Source organism: Sphaerodactylus townsendi, linkage group LG13, assembly GCF_021028975.2.
Source record: "Sphaerodactylus townsendi isolate TG3544 linkage group LG13, MPM_Stown_v2.3, whole genome shotgun sequence".
Taxonomy (NCBI): domain Eukaryota; kingdom Metazoa; phylum Chordata; class Lepidosauria; order Squamata; family Sphaerodactylidae; genus Sphaerodactylus; species Sphaerodactylus townsendi.
In genome coordinates, this window is record NC_059437.1 from 8,817,137 (window position 1) to 8,838,314 (window position 21,178).

Genomic DNA, 21,178 nt, shown 5'->3' on the forward strand with positions numbered 1-21,178 from the left:
GAGGGGATGACGCCAGAGAAGGCTGGTGCATCCACAGAGAGGAACTGTTGCTAAATAACAGAGCGCAGGAAGGTCCCAGGTTCAATCTCGGCCCCTTCCAGCAAAAGGGCCCCAAGTTTTCTGCCTGAGCCACTATCCTCAAGGTAGGTAATACTGATCTAGAAGGACTCAGTACAGAGGAACATCTGAGTTCACGTGCATAGCTCCCTTTAGGATGGATTTTATTTCTCTTGTAGTAAAGGATGCCTACCATAGGTTTCATAGCTTAGTAGTCTTCCATGCACTTGTGGTACAGGGAAACCCCCAACTTCCATATATTCACCCAAAAGATCTGAAGACAGTCTGTGTGCCTACAACTGTATGTATGAACAATGTCTCTGGAAAACACACAGCTCTTAATTTATGGGGTATGCTGTATGTGTATGTATTTGTACATGTGTAACCTCTGGTTGAACTTTCAGTCACATCATATGGAGGTTAGGAAATGGTGTCAGGAAATGTTACCCATTGCCTTTCCCCATCTAGTTATACCTATTGAGGGATGTTATGAGAAAAGGGTTCTGTTTACAACCACACTTACAGACAGGTGCTCATGCACACGCAGTCTAGGTTTTTTTTTGGGAGGGGGGGCAGTATGCACTAATGTGCAATTTGCTTGTACGGTCAGCATTCTGCTACATATCAGATCTACCACACATCAACGCTGACGCGAAATAGAGGCATATGATCTGCAGTTCAAAGCCGAGCGATTCTTTGCAGCTACATCAAAGCTGTATTGTCTTCCGTGACAACATTCTTCAAATCAAAGAGGAACAATGTAAACCTGGACAAGTCTTCTAGCTTTTTGTCACCTCCCAGCTCTAGCTTCTGGAAAGGAGGAAGGCTACGATTCCGCAATTTGTGGCACCTTTTCTTTACATGCTTCCTCCTCTAAGTTCCTTGAGGACAACTTCACCCTCTGCGGTTGTGTCACACTGGAGGCCGAAGCCTTCCGGAAAGTAGAGAGCCTTCTGCGAAAATTGCCGCCAGAGAAGAAATAGAGAAGTGGGTCAAAACAACAGTTCATCGCTGCTAGAGAAAGAGTGATCACCACCGACTTCTGCATATAGAGGACGTCCTCACAGCTGGTGTCTTTTCTCATCATAAAATGGATATGGACGGTGCGTTGAACATGGTAAGGCGAGAAGCTGATCAGGAAGGTTAAGGTCACGATGATGACCATCCAGACAGCCTTTCTGCGGGCTCCTTGCTTCTTGTGCATTGAGTTCTTCATCAGGGCCCTGATGATCATGGTGCAGCAGATAGTGATGATGGCAAACGGCACAATGAAGCCAACAAACAACGCAATGTAGTGCAGCACCAGGATCTTCAGCACCATCCCGTCTGATGGGGGCTCATAGCACTTAGTCTTGTTGGTCTGCTTGTCGAAGTGCGAGCCTCTCTGCAGAAACGGCGAGCTCGTCAGCATCACAAAAATCCAGATAGTAGCACAAATCAGCCTGGCTCTTTTCTCCGTTAAGAAATGGATGTTCTGAACCGGGAAAACAATGGCGATGCAGCGGAAGAAGCTCATGGCTGTCATGAAGAAGATGCTGCAGTACAAGTTGACGTACATCGCATAAGAAGTGACCCGGCACAAGAAATCGTTGAAGAACCAGTTGCCTTTGTGAATGTAGTACACCACTCGCAAAGGGAGGGTGCATACGAAGAGGAGGTCTGAAATCGCAAGGTTGAGCATGTACACCTGGAACGCTGTCCTGTCCTGGTACGTCCTTATCAGGACACACAACACAAAGCTGTTTCCTACAAACCCCAGGATGGTGACGATGGAGTATACCGTAGAGTACACCTGATTTCGGAACTCATCAATGGTAACGGAACACGTTGAATTGGTTGTAGGCAGGCTTGTGACATTCTCGCCAGCAGCCATGGCAGGTTCTGTTGGATATGGCAGCATCACTCGATCCAATTCCTGCATGCCAAAGACGATAAAAAAACCAAGTTAGATATAGGTATGCAAATCACACTAGAAGAGTCAATTTTCCTATTGATGTTCAGCAACTAGTAAGCATGAGGGAGATGGCATCAGAGTTTCAGCATAGGAATGCAAATTAAAGATGGGGTATTAGAAGCCAACAATCTGAGCAAATGGGTGGAGACAGAGGCAGAGGTGCGATCCAGCAGGTTCTCACAGGTTCCCGAGAGTAGGTTACTAATTATTTGTGTGTGCTGAGAGGGGGTTACTAACTGGTGATTTTGCCACGTGATTTTTGCCTTAGTTACGCCCCTCCTCTCAGCAGTAGCGTGCAGAACTTGAAGCAGTCTAGCAGGAGGTGCACCGGCGTGTGTGGCAGCCTGCACCTGCGTGCATTCGTTTCCTGCCCAAGGACCGGCGCAGTGGCTGCGCCCTTGCCACAGCCCTGCCCAGGAATGCCCCCCCCCCGGAATGCCTGGACACACCCCCGTCATGCCCCGACCAACCCCATTGGTGCTACACCACAGTTTGACTCCCACCACCATAGGAATTTGTTACTAAAACTTTTGGATCCCGCCACTGGACAGAGGTGCATCTGTGGAAAACAGCACCTTGGACAAGCACTGAAAAACCCATTCCTCTCTCCGTTCCACCCTGGCTGAGCCCAGCATTCAGCTCTGGGATCCACATCAAACTGCAGGCTCGGCCTGGCTAGGTCCAGCTTTATACTGCTGGCTCTGCCTCTAAAGTCCACCTGCCCAAGCTACCTGGTCAAGTCCACCCGACTATGTAACACTGAATTGCAGGCTCCACCTCTGAAGTCCACGTGGACTGTGGAACCTGACATTTAAAACTGGACACATCCAGGTTGGATTGGAGTTCTTGGCAGGGAGGGAGCTGAGCAGCTGAGGGCACCCCCTTCAAGTGGCTCCCAGGATAGACACCCTGACTGCCCCATCCTCGAGATGCCTCTGGATAGAGATCTGATCCTGGTGATCTCAGGATATGAAGCATTTCGGGGTAAATATTTGAAAATGGAACTAGCCCAGAAAGGGGAATGAATAAGGGTTTTTTAAAAGAAAGAAAGAAAAAAAGAAAAAAAGAAAGACAGACTCAAAACTGTGTGCAAACTTTTGAATTCTACAGAACCTTTCACCAGGCAGATGTTCCAATTTTAAAGGAAAATGGAGGACATCCCCTGTCAAACTTGTTCCCCTCCAGATGTTATGGACTACAGTTCCCATCATCCCCTGCCAGCATCATCTCTGTCTTACAGGCTCTGCAGAATTCAGTATGATCATGCAGGGCCCTGGTGTCAGCCAACAGAGAGTTGAGCATCTAGGCTCCTTCAGCCAAGCTAAGTGGAAAATACCAACGTGGGAATTAATTTCTGTGCTCCCGGGTGATTGCTCAGAGCAAATATCTCCAAGAGAAGCAAAGCTGTCGTTCCTGTTCCGCGTGACGAATCAGCTACTTATTTCTGGTTTCTCTCGCTGGCGAATTAAGGAAACAGCCAGAAGAGGGCAATCCAGGTTAGAAAGAGGAATCTCTGTGGTAAATTTAGCAAAATAACAGAGCTCGTTTTCTTGGCGTGGCTGAGAAAGTACATCTGGATAATAGTTCTTTCTTTCTGCTCCTGCGCTGACTCACTGGGATGTGATCCTTACCGTCTGACACAGCCATTAAAAAGGCAAGATTCCCCGACCCTGACCCCTGCAGTTTCTTCCTAAGCCATGAGAACTGCTCCTTCATCAGGCCTTGGCCATAGTTGGGAGTATACTGATTGGAACTAAGTCCTGGTGAAATTAACCGGACTCCGACCGATCAGTTCTAGGTTGAGACCGGGGAGACTGTCAAATGCATCTGTCATTGGATTTGCAGGTGTTCCAGGGAAGATGGCGCCTCAGCTGGATTGAGCTCTCTAGAGCTTCCTGCCACACATTACTGAAAGGGGCAATTTGCCACCATAAGAGTAGACGGGGTTTGACTCTTGCCTTCCCAGGAGTTGTGGGGGGAGGACCTTCAGTTTGACAGGTGAATTAGTTGGGGATTGTTAATAGACCACTAACTAGCCTTTCAAATTTAAGAAGCAACCCCCCCCCCACCCAATTCTCCCCTCTCTTGTTTCTTCAGTTTCATTTTCCTCATGGCTTTTCCCTATCTTATTATTTGGGGTGGTGGTGGTGTTAAATTGATATTACTCCTGTTGTATCTATCCATTCTTTTTGCCCCCTAAATCTTTTTATGGTTTTCATATCCATCCATCCATCCATCCATCCATCCATCCATCCATCCATCCATCCATCCATCCATCCATCCATCCATCCATCCATCCATCCATCCATCCATCCATCCCCTCTCTCTCTCTCTCTCTCTCTCTCTCTCTCTCTCTCTCTCTCTCTCTCTCTATCTATCTATCTATCTATCTATCTATCTATCTATCTATCATCTGAAAGAGGGCATCTGCTGGGACTGGCTCTCAGTGACATATGCATTTTGTTATATATATAATCATATATGAGAGTCAGTCCCAGCAGATGTCTGCTGAACATCTGGAATGGGAGGGTGATTGCAATGATAACTCTAATGCCTGACCCATCATGGAAGTCAAGGTGGTGGCCCTCAGGTTCCCTGGTGGCCCCAGGACTGCAAAGTGCAAAAACAGGAAAGTTGACCTCCAGCTTTAAACTTCTGCTCAGCTGCACAGATCAGAGAATTGCGCAAGCAGGAAAGGAAGCAAAACCCCAAGGCAGGGTTAGAAATAAGGGGTACATCTACAAGCACGAGTGGCTCCCTGCCCCTGCTTAGAGAAAGTGCAACCCTATCTTATGCATGTTTACTCAGAAAGAAGCCCCACTGGACTCAATGGAATTTACTTCCAGGTATGTAACTGCTTCAGGTTGCAGACTTTTGTGCACTGACTGCCATTTTTGATCAGGGTTATAATGCAAAGGAGATAGATGAACCACTACTTCCCGACAAGGCAGCTGTGATTCATACTGGGTCTGTGGAGGAGCCCCTTAGGGTCAGTGTAGACTTCAACCAAAGAACCCCATCCCACACAGTTTGAACCGTAGACAAGGTATGTCACTATGCCTAGATCCAAGTCTCTGCCATCAAGGTCTAGGTCATAGGTGTCAAACTCGCGGCCCTCCAGATGTTATGGACTACAGTTCCCATCATCCCCTGCCAGCTCATCCTGGCAGGGGATGATGGGAACTGTAGTCCATAACACCTGGAGGGCCTCAAGTTTGACACCTGTGGTCTAGGTTCAAGGCCTGGAACTGCTGACTTCTCAGCTTCCTAAAACATAACAATTCAGCCACATGGTACTAGTGACAAATTAAGCCTTTGTTTGACGTCTGATTAGCTTCCTCGAATATCATTTGACACAAAATTTATGGCATCTGCACTTCCCAGCTGCCTCCCTGCCCCAGCCTTTTCCAGCAGCCTGATACGTATGAATCAGCAGGTGAAGTTTTTTAAGGTATAGAGATAAGCATTATCAAATGCAAATGTTTGCTCATAAACCAGCTGGCAGGAAGGTGTAGGATAGAGGCCCAGCAAAGCACCACTAGAAACCATGACTATCTATAGCAGGGGTGGGCAATTATTTTTTCCATGGGGCCACATAAGAAACAGAAAATATTGTGGAGGGCCGGGCCCTCCTCCAGTCCAGAGGGGGCATGCTCAGGTCAGCCCTTCCCGCTCCTTGCCCTTCGGCGGCAGTTTGCATAGCAACAGTCACTCGCTCTCGCCACCCTCCCCACCTTTTCCTCTCACGGCGCTTGCGCAATGTGGCAGGGCTCTGAGAGTGGGGAGAGAACTACAGCTTTTTAAAAACTCTCACGATCTTCCCCGTCTGTTCCTGACACTGCGCCTGCATAAGAAGGCGGGGCTCCCAAGATGGGGAAGTGCGCACGCGCGTGTGAATGACCGAGAGAGGCTTTTTAAAAATAATCCCAGTCTTGCGCCGCTTCTCCCGGCCACCATTTTGACGATGGGTTCTTCTAAAGCAGGGGCCAGTCAGGGTCATCCGGCAGGCCGGATGTGGCCCGCGGGCCGTATAATGCCCAGGTCTGATCTATAGCATATAGTACACGAAAACCATTTTAAACACCGAGTGAGCAATGCGAAACGTAATGCATTAAGCTGCCGGTCGTACATACTGATACAAACCCTTCGCCCTCCCGAGCCAAAAGTACTCAGTGCATAGCAAATGCATCTGTGTATGGTTCTCCAGTTGCACAGTGGCAGATAGGAAGGCGCTCCAAAGGGTGATCACTACTGCACAGAGGATTATCGGCTGCCCTCTCCCCTCCTTGGAAGAACTCTATAATTCCCGAAGCCTAAAGAAAGCCCAAAATATTCTGAGAGACCCGTCTCATCCAGCACGCTCTCTTTTCGAACTGTTACCATCCGGCAGACGATACAGGTCCATCAAAACTAGGACAAAGAGGCTTAGAGACAGCTTCTACTTTAGAGCTGTGGCTATGCTAAACTCCGTGGCTTCGTGTTGATGTGTTTGGGGCTGTGTAGGGATGGGTGGAGGAATGGGGAAGTGAGGATGGGGGATGAGTCTGAAATTGTGTGCATCGAGGAATGCTGCTGTAAATTTCGTTGTGCATGCACGACAATAAAATGCTTATGCTTATCAGGAAAGAATTACATGAGGGGAATTCAATCCCCCCCCCCCCCCCCCCCCGATTTTAAAGCAGTGACCCAGGGAGAATTATAGATGGTTGCTAAGCATTTTGCTGGTGCATTCAGTTCCTGTGGCTGCAAATGCATGCTCTGGAGTTATATTGTGTTCTGAAACAGCAGACACTGTTTCTACTCTAAGAGGAATTCACTTCAGAGATAAGAGAGGGGCAGGAGCTGAGGGTATCTTGCATTGTAACTGTTTGTGGCTTCCACAGGGATTTGTTTTTTCAGACATGCTCCTGGAATCCCCAGTGAGGTCTCCGTTCCCATACACATGTGGGTGCAATTCTGTGTGGAACTATAGTATATAGGGCAGTGGTTCTCAACCTTCCTAATGCCGCGCCCCGTTTAAAAAAAATTTCAATAAACCTTTATTGCACACCTGGGCATTATACGGCCCGCGGGCCACATCCGGCCTGCCGGATGACCCTGACTGGCCTCCCTGCCTTGCTGGGGAGCGAGGCATCTTTGAAAGCCCCGCAGAAGCCGGTTGCCTTGGCTGCCGGCTTCTGCGGGGCTTTCAAAAGCGCCTCGCCCCCCTGCCTTTTGGCCCGGCCCTCCACAATATTTTCTGTTTCTTATGCGGCCCCATGGAAAAAATAATTGCCCACTCCTGCTTTATTGGCATATACACGATAGTATAAAAATACAGTTCCAGTTAAAAAGTGAATAGTAAAAAACTTCGCGTTTGTCATACATTCAGTTTACAAACTTCTGACAATAAACTTTGCCACTATAAGGCAACAATGAAAATCCTGACAATTTAAAAGCATATTTTTGGGGTCCCCCATTGCGTACCCTACGCCGCCCTCTGCCTCGAGGCAGGATTACACCTCTTGGAAACAAAAGCATGGTGGGCCACCTTTAAATTTTGGATTCGGTTATGTTTCCTTAACAACCCTAACAGTCTCATTTATTGCACCCTCCACGAACTTCAATCTTCTACCTGGTGGGCTCATATCAAATCAAAGATTTCCTCCCTGGGTCTTTCTTGGGACCAGCTCCTCATGCTTTCTCCCAGCGAGATACAACGTTGTATCAAGGTACGGCTACTCGACCAGGAACACCAATATCTAGTTAGTAAAGCAAGGAGCTTGTTCTCTCCCCTCCATTTTAACATCATGCCCGGGAAATGCAAGACAGCTGCATATTTAAACATCTTGTCCGACCCTAAGCTGAGGTGGCTATTGACCAGAGCGAGAACCAACACATTTCCACTAACCTTTTCCCCAGAGAGATTCACGGCACCTTCACAGCAAAAGCGTACCTGTGAATACTGTCAAACCTCTGAGAAGTCATTGGAGCACATTTTATTAGTTTGTCCAAAATTTAACGATTTTAGACCAAACCTGTTTCTAGGGGATCCCCTACTGGTCCATCCAAGCCTTTTTAATCTTAAACTGAACTATCTTCTGAATACAGAGAATCCCAAGCAATTGGACATAGTGGCCAAATTCTTGCTCACTATTACGAAATAATTTCCTGGTCTCCTCTTTCGCTCTGATGTATGCATTTTTGAAACAGGAGTACCTGTTCTATCTTGTAAAACTGTATTTGGATTACTTAGCTCTGCTATGTTTTAATGCCTAATAAAGGTCTTTGAACTTGAACTTGAATTTAAAAGCATAACTACTTTATCTGATTCAGTATAATCAATCATAGGGTCTATAGCTTGGGATAGCAGGCTGGATCGGAGTTCTTGGTATAATAAGCAGTTCAGGAGAATGTGTGGGATGGAATCCAGCTGTCCTAGGCTACAGGTACAGAACCTCTTATCGCTTGGAAGACCTTTAAGTCTTCTTCTATGTAGTGGAGATGGCATGATGTTAAATCTAGCCAGCATATAAGCTCTCCTGTGTATGGGATTTGTGAGCGCTGTAATATAATAGGCTGGGTATCCCTGCGTGAAAGGAATTGACATATTTGTTGGTGAACAAGATTTATTTGCCAAGCTCTGCAGTTGTTGATAGTCCATTGCTAACAGCCTCTCTTTAATGAGGGCAAAAGTTTCAGTAAAGGTTAGCATATTGAAGGAGTCACTGTCACAACCCAGTTCCCCGATCTTTGCCGCGACCCTTTAATACAGTTCCTCATGTTGTGGTGACCCCCAACCCTAACATTCATCCATTTTACAGATGGAGAACACTGATGCAGAGTCTTAGGCGACCCTTGTGAAAGGGTCGTTCGACCCCCAAAGGGGTCCCGACCCCCAGGTTGAGAACAACTGATATAGGGTGAAGGACCTCAAGACCTCTTCTGTGCCATTTTTCCACACCTGAAATAGCCTCAGGAAGTCACTACTTGCTCCACTGGGAAACTGTACATTTCTCAGTGGGGCAAATAGATGCTCGCCTAGGGTCATTTCCATTTCCGGTTGATAAAAGGGCACCTGTGGGAAAGCTTAAGCCCATTCTCACCATCCGCTGCTTGCAGTTTTGATTTGTGGTCCTGATCCAGTGGAATCGTCCTCATACACCCTAATAGAAGCACATCTGAAAGCCAGGAGGAATGTATGGTATGTGAATCGGCTCCCAGAGATAAGTCTCGTTTGTCGGAAAAGCAGAGTAAGGGGAAAACCAATGAAAGGGAAGGCTTCCATGCACCCTGCAATTCCACCCCTTGGCTTCAAATTGCTTCCTGGAGCAGTAGGAAGTTAAGAGCTCGTGTATCTAATCTGGAGGAACCGGGTTTGATTCCCAGCTCTGCCGCCTGAGCTGTGGAGGCTTATCTGGGGAATTCAGATTAGCCTGTGCACTCCCACACACGCCAGCTGGGTCACCTTGGGCTAGTCACAGCTTCTTGGAGCTCTCTCAGCCCCACCTACCTCACAGGGTGTTTGTTATGAGGGCGGAAGGGCAAGGAGATTGTCAGCCCCTTTGAGTCTCCTTACAGGAGAGAAAGGGGGGATATAAATCCAAATTCCTCCTTCTCTCTTCCTCCTCCTCCTCCTCCTCCTCCTTCTTCTTCTAGCTGCTTTGCAGAAGAGGTGTGACCATTGCGGTTTCAATGCATGAAGGATGCACGTAGAATGCACCGTTCCCTAATTACTACGAGGAAAAACATTGCCGAGCGGCAGTTTTATTCTGAAGAAGTTTATTTACAAAAGAAGAGGGAAACTGCTTTACTGTTTTAGGTTTCAAATGTACAGTGACGGAAAGATGAAGGAAAGTCCCCCCCGCCCCACGTATGCCTGGTTCTCTTCCATTCTGGGTAATGTTGGATTATGGCCACCAAGGACGTGCAGAAGTGAAAGCTTAAATCGAGCATCTTTCAAGAATTCTCCCCTGAGGGTAGCAAAATGTAGCAATGCGCCATGACTAACTGATCCAGAAAAACCTCAAGAATGCACAAAGTGTTTTATACAAGTTCCTGAGAGACGTGACTTCTTGAAACCTTCTTTTATCTTTGATGGAGATCTCCCACCCAAAAGCAATGGGGAAAGAGCACAGCAGACAACTGTGTATCTTTCAACAAGTTTGGCTCCTCACATCTGCCTTTCATTGCCTTATCCTCGTCCCACCAGTGAGAGGGCAGGGCACGGCAAGGCAAGGCAGGGTGTGAGAGCTTGCTTGTTTCCTTGCGAGGACTGGGAATGGATGGAAGGAATTTTGGACGTGGGAGAGGTGAGAGGAAAGAGAGGGGTGGAATTTCACCAGAGCTAATTCCATTCTTCCATGTTTTGTCAACATGGTAAGCCATTACTTGGCATGGCTGACCCAATCCTGTGGTTCTTTTTTTAAAAATTTTTTAAAATTTTTTCAATAAGCCTTTATTGGCATACAGAACATACAATATAAATACAGTTAAAATTACTAGATAAAACTTCACACTGGATCATAAGTTCAGTTCGCAAACCTCAGCCAGAAATTTTGCCACTGCGAGACAACAGTCAAGGTCATTACAGTTTAAGAGCATATTTACTTTATCAAGCTCTGTCAGGAGTCAATGATTTGTAGAGTCAATGATTTGTAATAATAATGATTTCATAGAGTCAATGATTTGTAATAATAAGCTGGATCTTGGATTCTGGTAAAGTGGGCAGTGGAGGAGAATGTGCGCAATGGAGTCCAACTGCCCTGGACTGCAGGGGCAAAGCCTCTTATCGTTTGGTAGACCCTTGAGTCTTCCTCTATGGAGCGGGGATGGCATAATGTTAAATCTAGCCAGCATGTAGGCTCTCCTATATATAGGGTTGGTAAGCGCTGCAATATAGTAGGCTGGGTTTCCCTGCACAAATGGAATTGCCATGTTCATTGGCGAGCAGGATTTGTTGGCCAAGCTCTGCAGTTGTTGATAATAATCCTGTGGTTCTATGAAAGTGCTATCCTGGGTCATCTCTGGTGTAGTTGTTGATCAGCTCTGAAACCATGTTATTCTGCAAAGAACTTTGGGCACATTCGCACATGCAGAATAATGCACTTTCAATTCACTTTCGGTGCCCTTTGCAGCTGGATTTTACTGTGAGGCCCCTTCTGCACATGCAGAAAAATGCACTTTCAATCTACTTTCAATGAACTTTGAAATTGGATTTTACTGTGCCGAGTAGCAAAATCCACTTGCAAACCATTGTGAAAATGGTTGGAAAGTGCATTATTCTGCATATGCGGAAGTGCCTTACATGACAAGCAGAAATTGGTGGAGAAATATTAACACTTGCTCCACTTTTCCAAGTAGTGAAGTTCTAGGAATGATTGCTTGGTTCCCTTTGGAGGAGACACCATTAGAGCAGTGGTGGAATCCAAAAATTTTAGTAACAGGTTCCCATGATGGTGAGATTCAAACAGTGGCATAGCACCAATGGGGCTAGGCGGGGCATGCCAGGGGCATGGCTGGGCATTCCTGGGCGGGGCATTGCTGGGCGGGGCTGTGGCAAGGACGCAGCCACTGCGCCAGTCCTTGGGCGGGAAATGAATGCATGCAGGTGCAGGCTGCCACGCATGCCGGTGCACCTCCTGCTAGACTGCTTCAAGTTCTGCGCGCTACTGCTGAGGAGCGGAGGAGGGGCGTAACTAAGGCAAAAATCATGTGGCAAAATCACCAATTAGTAACCCGCTCTCAGCACACACAAATAATTAGTAACCTACTCTCGGGAACCTGGATCCCACCTCTGCATTAGAGACTTAATGGTTTCTTTAAAGCATCTGCTTCAACTACAAATGTATGAGCAGAGCCCTGGTGGGAGAAATGAGGGCTACAGGGCAGCAGACCCATCAGAGCATATCACAGCACATCAGATCTCCAGACAAAGGTGGATTCTGCATAGGATGTAATACAAACCATTGGGGGGGGGCAGTGGCGGAGCACCAACGGGATGGGGGTGGGCTCAACGCCCCGGGCGAAGCAGTAGCAGGGGTGTTGCCAGGATGTAGCGAGGGTGTGGTAGGGGTGTTCTGGGGGCATTCCGGGGCAGGCGGTGCTGTGGCAGAGGTGCAGGGCGCACACGTGCCCTGGACGCAGTTTCCCCTCGCTCTGCCCCTGGGGGGGATTTCACACAGGTCCAGTCCCCAAAATGAGCTTGCTCTGTTTTATTTCCCTCAACCCGGGATTTTCAAAAATCACCAATGCAGGGATCCTCTTGCAAAATTCTGGGTTGGAGCCACTCCCACACAAACAGCCAGGAAAGAGGCACTTTATTTCCTTCCCTTCCATCGCATCATCCACAACCAGGGAGAATCTGCCTGCCATCGCCCTGCCGTTGCAGGGAGATTCCTTTTTTCTTTTAAAATGTTGTGTGTTGCACATGCGCAGCTGCACAGATGCAGCCGATCGTATTGTGGGACCATCGGCATGGCTGCGGGAGTTCATTTCTGTATGCCTGCACAGCTACACGTGTGTTGCAGGAAATAAAAAAAAATAGAGAGAAGCATCTTTGTGTGAAGACGCGAAAGCAACCCAGATTGTTTCCACGGGCTCCAGTCATTTCCTGCATGGCACACATGTGAATGGGAAGAAGAAAAATGGGTTCCTTTGTCACATGTGCAACCCCTTATGCATTTGCTGTGCAGAACTGACCAAAGAGAGACTAATCTTGCAACCCTGGATTTCAGCTCTTCTCAACCGCGGCTGTCTGCCTCATTCTGTGACTCCTGCCACTATCTTAGGCTCATTCCGCACATGCAGAATAATGCACTTTCAAACTGCTTTCAGTGCTCTTTGAAGCTGTGCGGAATGGCAAAATCCACTTGCAAACAGTTGTGCAAGTGGTTTGAAAATGCATTATTTTGCGTGTGCGGAAGGGGCCTTGCTGAAGGCTGCGGGAGATCCAGGAGGGGAAAAGGGCAGGAATCAGATCACTGCATCTGGAACCAAGGGCATAGCATGGATCAGGGGTCAGCAACCTTTACCACCCAAAGAGCCATTTGGACCCGTTTTCCACGGCGCCGAAGATCTACGGAGCCACCTCCAGTTCGGCTCCTCCACTCCCCTTTCCTTCCAGCACTGGGAGGCGGTTGCGCCGGGCAGGAAAACCCCCTCTGCCCAATGGAGCAGGCAGTCGCAGGTTGCAGACCTCTGCCATGGATGAACAACCTTGGGTAGAGGGTTTTTCGATTAAAAACGATTTCGAATACCTTTAATGGCATATAAATAGTTTAACATTAACATTGCAAGATAATAACAGCCTTTACAACTTCTGACGAGTTAAAATAACACCATTTAAAAATTTAGCCACCGCTTCCAACAGCTTGTAGTTGTGGCTGTTTAAAAGATATATAACTTTCTGTTTATCTGTAATGCCTTCACTTCCATGCAGGAAGGGGTTTATGTGCTTCTTCCTACCTATCTCATAAAAAGGACAATTCAACAGCATATGAGATACTGTTTCCACAGAACCCATGCCACACGGGCATTTCCTTTCTTTATGTGGGATTCCAAGGTGGCGTCCAAGGCTAAAGGAAGAAGGCAGGGCATTACACCTAGCTAAGGTGATTGCGCTACGCCACCGGGCCTCAACCAGGAGATAAAGGTACCGGGCTACAATTAATCTATCCACAGGTATTCCCAGAGAGATCGGATAACAGGTTTCATTAGCTTCCTCTAGCATCTATTGAAACTCTCTATCAAAAAGTCTCTTCTTGATAGTAGAGGGTTTTTCCTCACCTTCCTCAGAAATAATTGGTCAGGAGACGGGAGATTAATAAACACAAGACAGCCATGCCTTTAAAAACTGACTGTTTTTTAACAGCTGTTTATTGGACTTGTATATATCTCTTCTTCAGATCAATACAATCTTGAAAAGCCGAATTGTTGGTATCTATTTCAGTCCTCCCTTTGAGCTCTTTCTTTGCTTCGTGACCCTCTGGCTCACACCAACTGGCAGGGCTGGGATTTCTCTCGCTTGATTTATGTTGGTGCTACTAAAAGTGAATTACCACATACTGTTCAGTTTCCATTTCCTTTTCCAAGTGCATTCCCTATGCACCATTTAAAAACCCCTTACATTTATTTGCTTACGATACCATGTGACAACGCAAACCCCAAACAACCCTACGAATGATATCCAACTTGCTTAGTCCACATCAGCTCCAGAATAAGGCCATTTGGAAACAGGGATTTCACTGAAGCACGTAAAATCCTTCATTTACACAGTGTCAATAATGCATCTTCCTATGAAGCAGATAATGGGAGAATTGGTTTGTAAGTGGTGGTTCAAAGAGCACAAAGCCGGAGCGGGGGCGGGGCAGGGAGGGGAGCATTGATCAGAGAAGATGTTTCTCTAGGTGCGTGCCTTTCAATCCTTAGTTATGTCTTCATGGTCCTCCTTCTATCCCCCAATTTCCCAAGCAGGGTCCAAAGCAATTGACAAAGGAGAAGAGAAGAGTTGATTTTAATACCCTACTTTTCTCTACTCTTTCAAAGTAGCTTTCCTTACCCCCCCGCCCCCTTTACATTCCCCAGCAGACATTTTGTGAGGTAGGTGGGGCTGATAGAGTTCTAAGAATTACCCAGCAGGCTTCAAGTGGATAAGAGGGGAATGAAATCTAGTTCTCCAGATTAGAGAGCACCACTCTCTTAGGCCCCTTCCGCACACGCAAAATAATGCGTTTTCAAACCACTTTGCAAGTGGATTTGGCCATTCCGCACAGCTTCAAAGAGCACTGAAAGCAGTTCATTATTCTGCATGGGCGGAATGAGCCGTAGCCACTACTATACCATACTGGTTTTACTATACTATACTGGTTCCAGAGTGAACAAATTGGCAAAGTACAATGTATACTTAAAAGCCAAGGCAAAAGAATGCCAGCTATAAGAATAACAATTACAACTAGTCCCATTTTTGCTATAGCAGAAACAGAAGATGGGTAAGAAGAAGAGGAAGAAGAGTTTGGATTTATACCCCACCTTTCTCTCCTGTAAGGAGACTCAAGGTGGCTTACCTTTCCCTTCCTCTCTCCTCAACTCCTTTCCTTTCCTCTCCCTGGTCAGCCAGGGAATGAAGGGGGGTGGGGGTGGGTCAATTCCAGCTAAATAATTCCCTCCTAACTGTTTGAGACATCTTCTTTAGACTGAAGCCTAGCAACCCCGATCTCTCCTCTTCCCCTTACACTGGCAATCCATTGAGGATAGCTCAGTAGCTGTGCATCAGCCAAAATTCCAGTTTTTGTCTGACAAGAATAATCCCTTCTACACAACAATGTGGTGAAATGTGACTATATTTGGAGTTTTTGCGATCTAGGTACCATATAGCTGAGATTTAACACAGTTCCCGTTTTGTCCAAAGGAAGACACCTGTGCAATTCTGAAGAGCTTGTTGCAGCCCAGTAAGAGGCATTTGTTATCTGTTCTGAATTTCCTATTTTACACAAAAGGCATCCTAAAAATTAAAGCTGCAGTAGTACCTTCCAGCCCCATGCCATGGGCCCAGCAAGGAGACAATGGTATCTCCAGTCTGCACGCACACTCAAAGGCCTGTGTTTTGCCCTGTGGTTAACGTAGCTCCTCCACCATAAAGCAGTGGTGCGACCGCACTTGGAGTACTGTGTTCAGTTCTGGTCGCCACATCTCAAAAAGGATATCAAAGAGATAGAAAAAGTGCAGAGAAGGGCAACGAGGATGAATGAGGGACTGGAGCACCTTCCTTATGAGGAGAGGTTGCAGCGTTTGGGACTCTTTTGTTTTTTTTTGTTTGGAGGAAGGTACGTCTGAGGGGACATATGATTGAAGTCTATATAAAATTATGCATGGGGTAGAAAATGTTGACAGAGAGAACTTTTTCTTTTTTTCTCACAATCATAGAACCAGGGGGCATCCATTGAAAATGCTGGGGGGGAAGAATTAGGACTAATAAAAGGAAACACTTCTTCACGCCACGTGTGATTGGTGTTTGGAATATGCTGCCACAGGAGGTGGTGATGGCCACTAACCTGGAGAGCTTTAAAAGGAGGGCTTGGACCTTAGATTCACGGAGGAGAAGTCGATCTATGGCTGCACCAATCTTGGTATCCTCTTTGATCTGAGGTTGCAAATGCGCCTTAACAGACCAGGTGCTTTCGGGAGCAACAGCCGCCAGAAGGCCGCTTGCTTTCACATCCTGCAGAGTGGATTGTTGAAGCTCCCCAAAGGAGCACCTGGTAGGACCCACTGGCAGGTAGCAGAGAGCTGGACTAGATGGACTCTGGTCTGATCCAGCTGGCTTGTTCTTATGTTCTTATGTTCTTTGGGGCAGATTTTTTGTTATGGACGCTTCATCTCCTTCTCACACTCACTGCACCACGGATCCAATAATCTCTGCTGTCTGTGAGAGCGGGCAAAGAGCAAACTTTCCCCGATTTCTTGGAGAAAATCGTTGGGATTTTGCTAGTGCATGTCACAACTCAGTTCTAAAAGGGTTAACTGTTTGTACGTAAACAAGTCGCTGAAGTCGCTGTTGATGACCTGGTCTGTTGATTAGCTGTTGGTCAGTGAGATAGCCATTGCTTACATGTTCGTGAGCACGTCCATCTGAAGTTATACAGTTAACCCGGTTTCTTTGTTTGAGCAGACACAACACCACCGCCGCCATGAGCCCGAGACAGCAGATAGGTACCAAGATGTAACCAAAAGTACAGTAGTGTCGATGTGTTAACAGGAAAGAAACATTTTCTTATTTTATCTCCATGTTACCCTCCCTTGACCATATTAACATACTGAAATAATGCTAGATCTAATATGGGAATCAAAGTTGGGTGCCCAAAAGTGTTTTTGAACGGAACAAGGAAATCAGCGCTAGGTGGGCAAAATGACAACTCAACTCAGCTCAGCTGGGTGATCGGGTATGGACAGAAAGCCACGCGGAAACCCCACTGCAAAGTGGGCAGCCGAGGGGGAAGTGGGGCCTGCATAATGGGCCAAAGGCTTTCAAACTAGGTTGAAAATTTGTAAACCTAGGCAAGGGTAAAAATAGGCAAGGGCAGCATTTTGCCTCTGTTTTATTGTTTGCTACCCTGAGCCCTGCTGGGGAGGGTGAGATATAAATGGAAAAAAATAAAAATAAAAAGGCCCATGTTTTGAGCTCTAAGCAAGCCCTATTGTTCTGCAACAGCAGCAAATGTGTCCCTTTCTGCCAACACTATGTTCCTTTTCTCCAGTGCACAAGCTGGTCTCGTTCCACCTTTCTGGTGGGCCTGCAGAGCCAGCATCTTCCGTGGAGGCAGAGAGCGGAGCAGCAGATGGCATTGCTCAGCTTGATTTGGTTTGTCACCACGATTCCGCTGCCTGCCGCTGGCAAGGAAGTCTGTTGTTATCTTCATTGTCCTTGCGTGCCCTGGTTTTGGGGGTGCACACCTGGTGTTTGTCTGGCTCATTCCAACCCCCACCTCCACTCCCACCCCCCGATACAGACTGAACATGTGCAGAGGGGGAGTGGACGCAAGAAGAGAAAAGGCAGAGTTTGGATTCATACCCCGCTTTTCTCAGCCATAAGGTGTCTCAAAGTGGCTTACAAGCTCCTTCCCTTCCTCCCTCCGCAACAGATGTGAGATGAATAGAGCTGAGAGAGTTCATAGAGAACTGTGACTAGCCCATGATCACCCAGCAGGCTTCATGTGTAGGAATGGGGAAACAAACTTGGTTCACCAGATTAGAGTCCTCTGCTCTTAACCACTACACCACGCTGGCTCTCTGGCAAGAACACTGGCCATCTCTCACACTTGCCAGTGAAGTATCACAAAAAAATCATGTCAGCTTTTGCCTTCCAGGGGTGTTTTCAATTAACCAAGGCCATAAAAACCTGTCTACCTGCAAAAATGGCCTCACCCATAAGGCAGGGTAGCTGTTTTTGTTGCGCTGACCAATTAAAGCAACATCAGTTTGCAGGCATTTCTGATCACTGTCTTTGTGTGTAGGAGGCATTAACATATAGGGTTTGTCTTCACCATCGGTTGCTGTTTGTATTGGTCTGTGCAACAGAAATAGCCAAGTCATACCTGCTCAGCGATCAGTAATGATAAAAATGCAGCATTTCTGATTACAGGAAAACTATCTACACGCATCTACTTCCTATATGAATGGACTCCATGCTTATGTGCCAGCAAGGATGCACAAACCTGTGCCCACATCCCCTTTATGTGCTCTGAGTTCAGTGAGCTCAAAGTGATGTGTTTAGGCCCAGAAGCACAGCATCTGTTATGCTTATAGGGCAGGCAGGACTTTGCAATTTAATGGATTGGGGGTGGATTATGTTGATGGCCCCAATGCAGTCCCAATGGAATCCATCAAATGGCAGCCAATTTTTAAGCTGCAAAGTAGCATTGAGAAGACTTCTTTCTTCCTAAAATCTGCAAGAGATAATTTATAGTCCTGTCTTAAACGGTAAGAAAAATGCAAATGGCTGAATCTTGGCAAAGCAAAACTCACACCTGCCATAAACGATATGCAATTATATGAGGCTAATTGCTGACGCGGCGGGGGGTGGGGGGTGGGGGGTGGGGGGGGAGAGAACTGCCCAAATTGAAGCCGTTCAAAATTCCTCTTACGTAGGAAAATGGATTCTCTATGTGTCATTTGTTGGTTGAAATAAGAGATTTGGCAGTGACTGAGATATACACACATTAGCATTAACTGTTCTTTTCACCTTCATAAAATCCTATAAAACACTTGTAACTTTTTGATATAAATAGTACTGTGTGGCCCTTTCTGCACAGCACAAATAAAACATCTTGCAGACATTTGAAAAGGATCAATTTGGGCTTTTTTTTTGTCCACACAGTGTGAACAAATAAAGTGTTGGCAAGCCTCCCACTCCAGCTCTCACTGTCAGTTTCTCCGCAGTTCGCGCCCGCCATTTTCTGCCCTCTTCAGGAGGCTTCGTAAGTTTATTTTTTACTTTTTCTTAATACAACTTGTTAAACTTGTTGTAACTTGCCCTGGGACCTATTGGGAAATGGCAGAATATAAATAAAATAAACAAATAAACACACTTTTGCTCTGGATTCCTGTGGATTTCTTGCAGAAGCTACCTTTGTAAACACTGGTAGATAAGATCTCATAACGTTATCCAGCCTCTCATTAAACACGGTCTGCCCTCACTAATTTCCCCACTCTAAAAGGGGCAGACCCCAGTATTTTGGGTAACGAAATGGCCCCTGGACAACTGTGACATATCCATCAGTCTGTAGAAGAAGAAGAGTTTGGATTTATATCCCCCCTTTGTCTCCTGTAGGAGACTCAAAGGGACTTACAATCTCCTTGCCCTTCCCCCCTCACAACAAACACCCTGGGAGGTGGGTGGGACTGAGAGAGCTCCGAAAAGCTGTGACTAGCCCAAGGTCACCCAGCTGGCGTGTGTGGGAGTGCACAGGCTAATCTGAATTCCCCAGATATGCCTCCACAACTCAAGCGGCAGAGCTTGGAATCAAACCCTGTTCCTCCAGATCAGAGTGCACCTGCTCTTAGCCACTGCTCTTAGCCACTATGCTACTACACCACTGATGTAACCTATCGGTACAAACATATTGCATCAGAGCACACAAAAATTCCCCCAAATGGGACAAATAATAGCTCCTGGGGGCTGCTGCAGATTGAAAAGCACTATAGGAGGCAAGGCTTAAGTCTCTTCTCCTTGCCCACTGTTGTCCTGATCCAAACTGGTCCTTAGGGGAAGGGCTGTGGCTCAGTGGTAGAGTATCTGCTTTTCATGCAGGAGACCTAGGTCCCCTGGCTCCTCCAATTGAAAGGACCAGGTATCAGGTGATGTGAAAGACCTCTGCCCGAGACCCTCGAGAGCTGTTATCAGACTGAGTAGACAATATGGACCTTGAGGGACCAACAATTTGATTCAGTATTGTGCAGCTTCGTGTGTTCATGAGTTGGGGAATTTAAATCTGAAAACGGAATGCCCAAATTCTGTCTGTTACAGGATCTATGGCAGACAAGTGGGGGACATGAGGAATTTGTGATGTAAGAATCAGTTCCTAGGTGGGTAACATGGTAATGTGCCATTCAACTTACGATTCTGAGGAAACTAAGAAAGACATGGGCTTATCTATGGAACATGCAGACACCAGTTCCTAAAATGTGCATCAAAGGTGGTTGAAACAAAAAGTACAATTTCTTCTCGCTCATGATAAGAAAAAGACTACAAGCAACCTGTACAACAATGTAAAGCCTTGTAAAATAATGTTTTAAAGGGAGAGCCAAAGCGTCTTATTATTGTTAGTCATAAATTGTTAGTCCCCCTACCAATGGCAAATGGAAGAGTTCCCCAGAAACCATTGCCATATCTTATAGGCCAGTGGTGGCAAACCTTTGTTTGGACTACAATTCCTATCAGCCCCTGCCAGCATGGCCAATTGGCTGTGCTGGCAGGGGCTGATGGGAATTGTAGTCCATAACATCTGGAGTGCCAAAGGTTCGCCACCACGGTTATAGGCCCACTGAGGCAATCTTGCTCCGCCTTTTGGGAGGGATATCCAGGGGAAATAGTAGCACCCGAGCTTCTTTAAGTCTTGTGCCCTGGATGTGTCTTTCAACTGGAAATTGAAGATTTCCATCCCTTGTGAGCACTTAAGGGACGCCAGCAACTGCCTGACAATGGTAACTCCAAACACCAGAGCTGTCCTTCAGGACTCTTTTGGCTTCAAATGATTGAGTCTTTAAATGTTTATGGCAGTCTGGATTGGGTGTGTTGTGGAAAGGAAGGTCAAGAAATGCACATCATAAAAGATAACCCCTCCCACAGAATACCATAAGCTCTAGGCCAGGGGTAGGGAACCTGCGGCTCTCCAGATGTTCAGGAACTACAATTCCCATCAGCCCCTACCAGCATGGCCAATTGGCCATGCTAACAGAGGCTGATGGGAATTGTAGTTCCTGAACATCTGGAGAGCCGCAGGTTCCCTACCCCTGCTCTAGGCTATGCAGCAGGGCCTCTTTGCCTCCCCTTGCTGTTTTCCTTTTATTTCCTCAACTGGCACTCAACTGAGCTCTACTTTCTGCTGTCTGTGAAAGACAACAGTAATGGTCAGCCATCCCCAAGCTAGTTATTTCTCTCTCTTTAAACATTTACAAGTGGCAGACATAAAA

At 46.7% G+C, this 21,178-nt stretch overlaps 1 protein-coding gene across 1 annotated transcript in view; it reads right to left on the reverse strand.

The window, feature by feature from the left end:
- Positions 1 to 213: 213 nt before the first annotated feature.
- The window catches only part of CYSLTR1 (cysteinyl leukotriene receptor 1), a 31,723-nt gene continuing 10,758 nt past the window's right edge, over positions 214 to 21,178 (reverse strand). Inside the window, exon 2 of the mRNA XM_048514743.1 lies at positions 214 to 1,972. Within this exon, the coding sequence (XP_048370700.1) occupies positions 884 to 1,957 (1,074 nt within the window). The 5' untranslated portion in view covers positions 1,958 to 1,972 and the 3' untranslated portion in view covers positions 214 to 883. The remainder of the gene's footprint in view (positions 1,973 to 21,178) is intronic.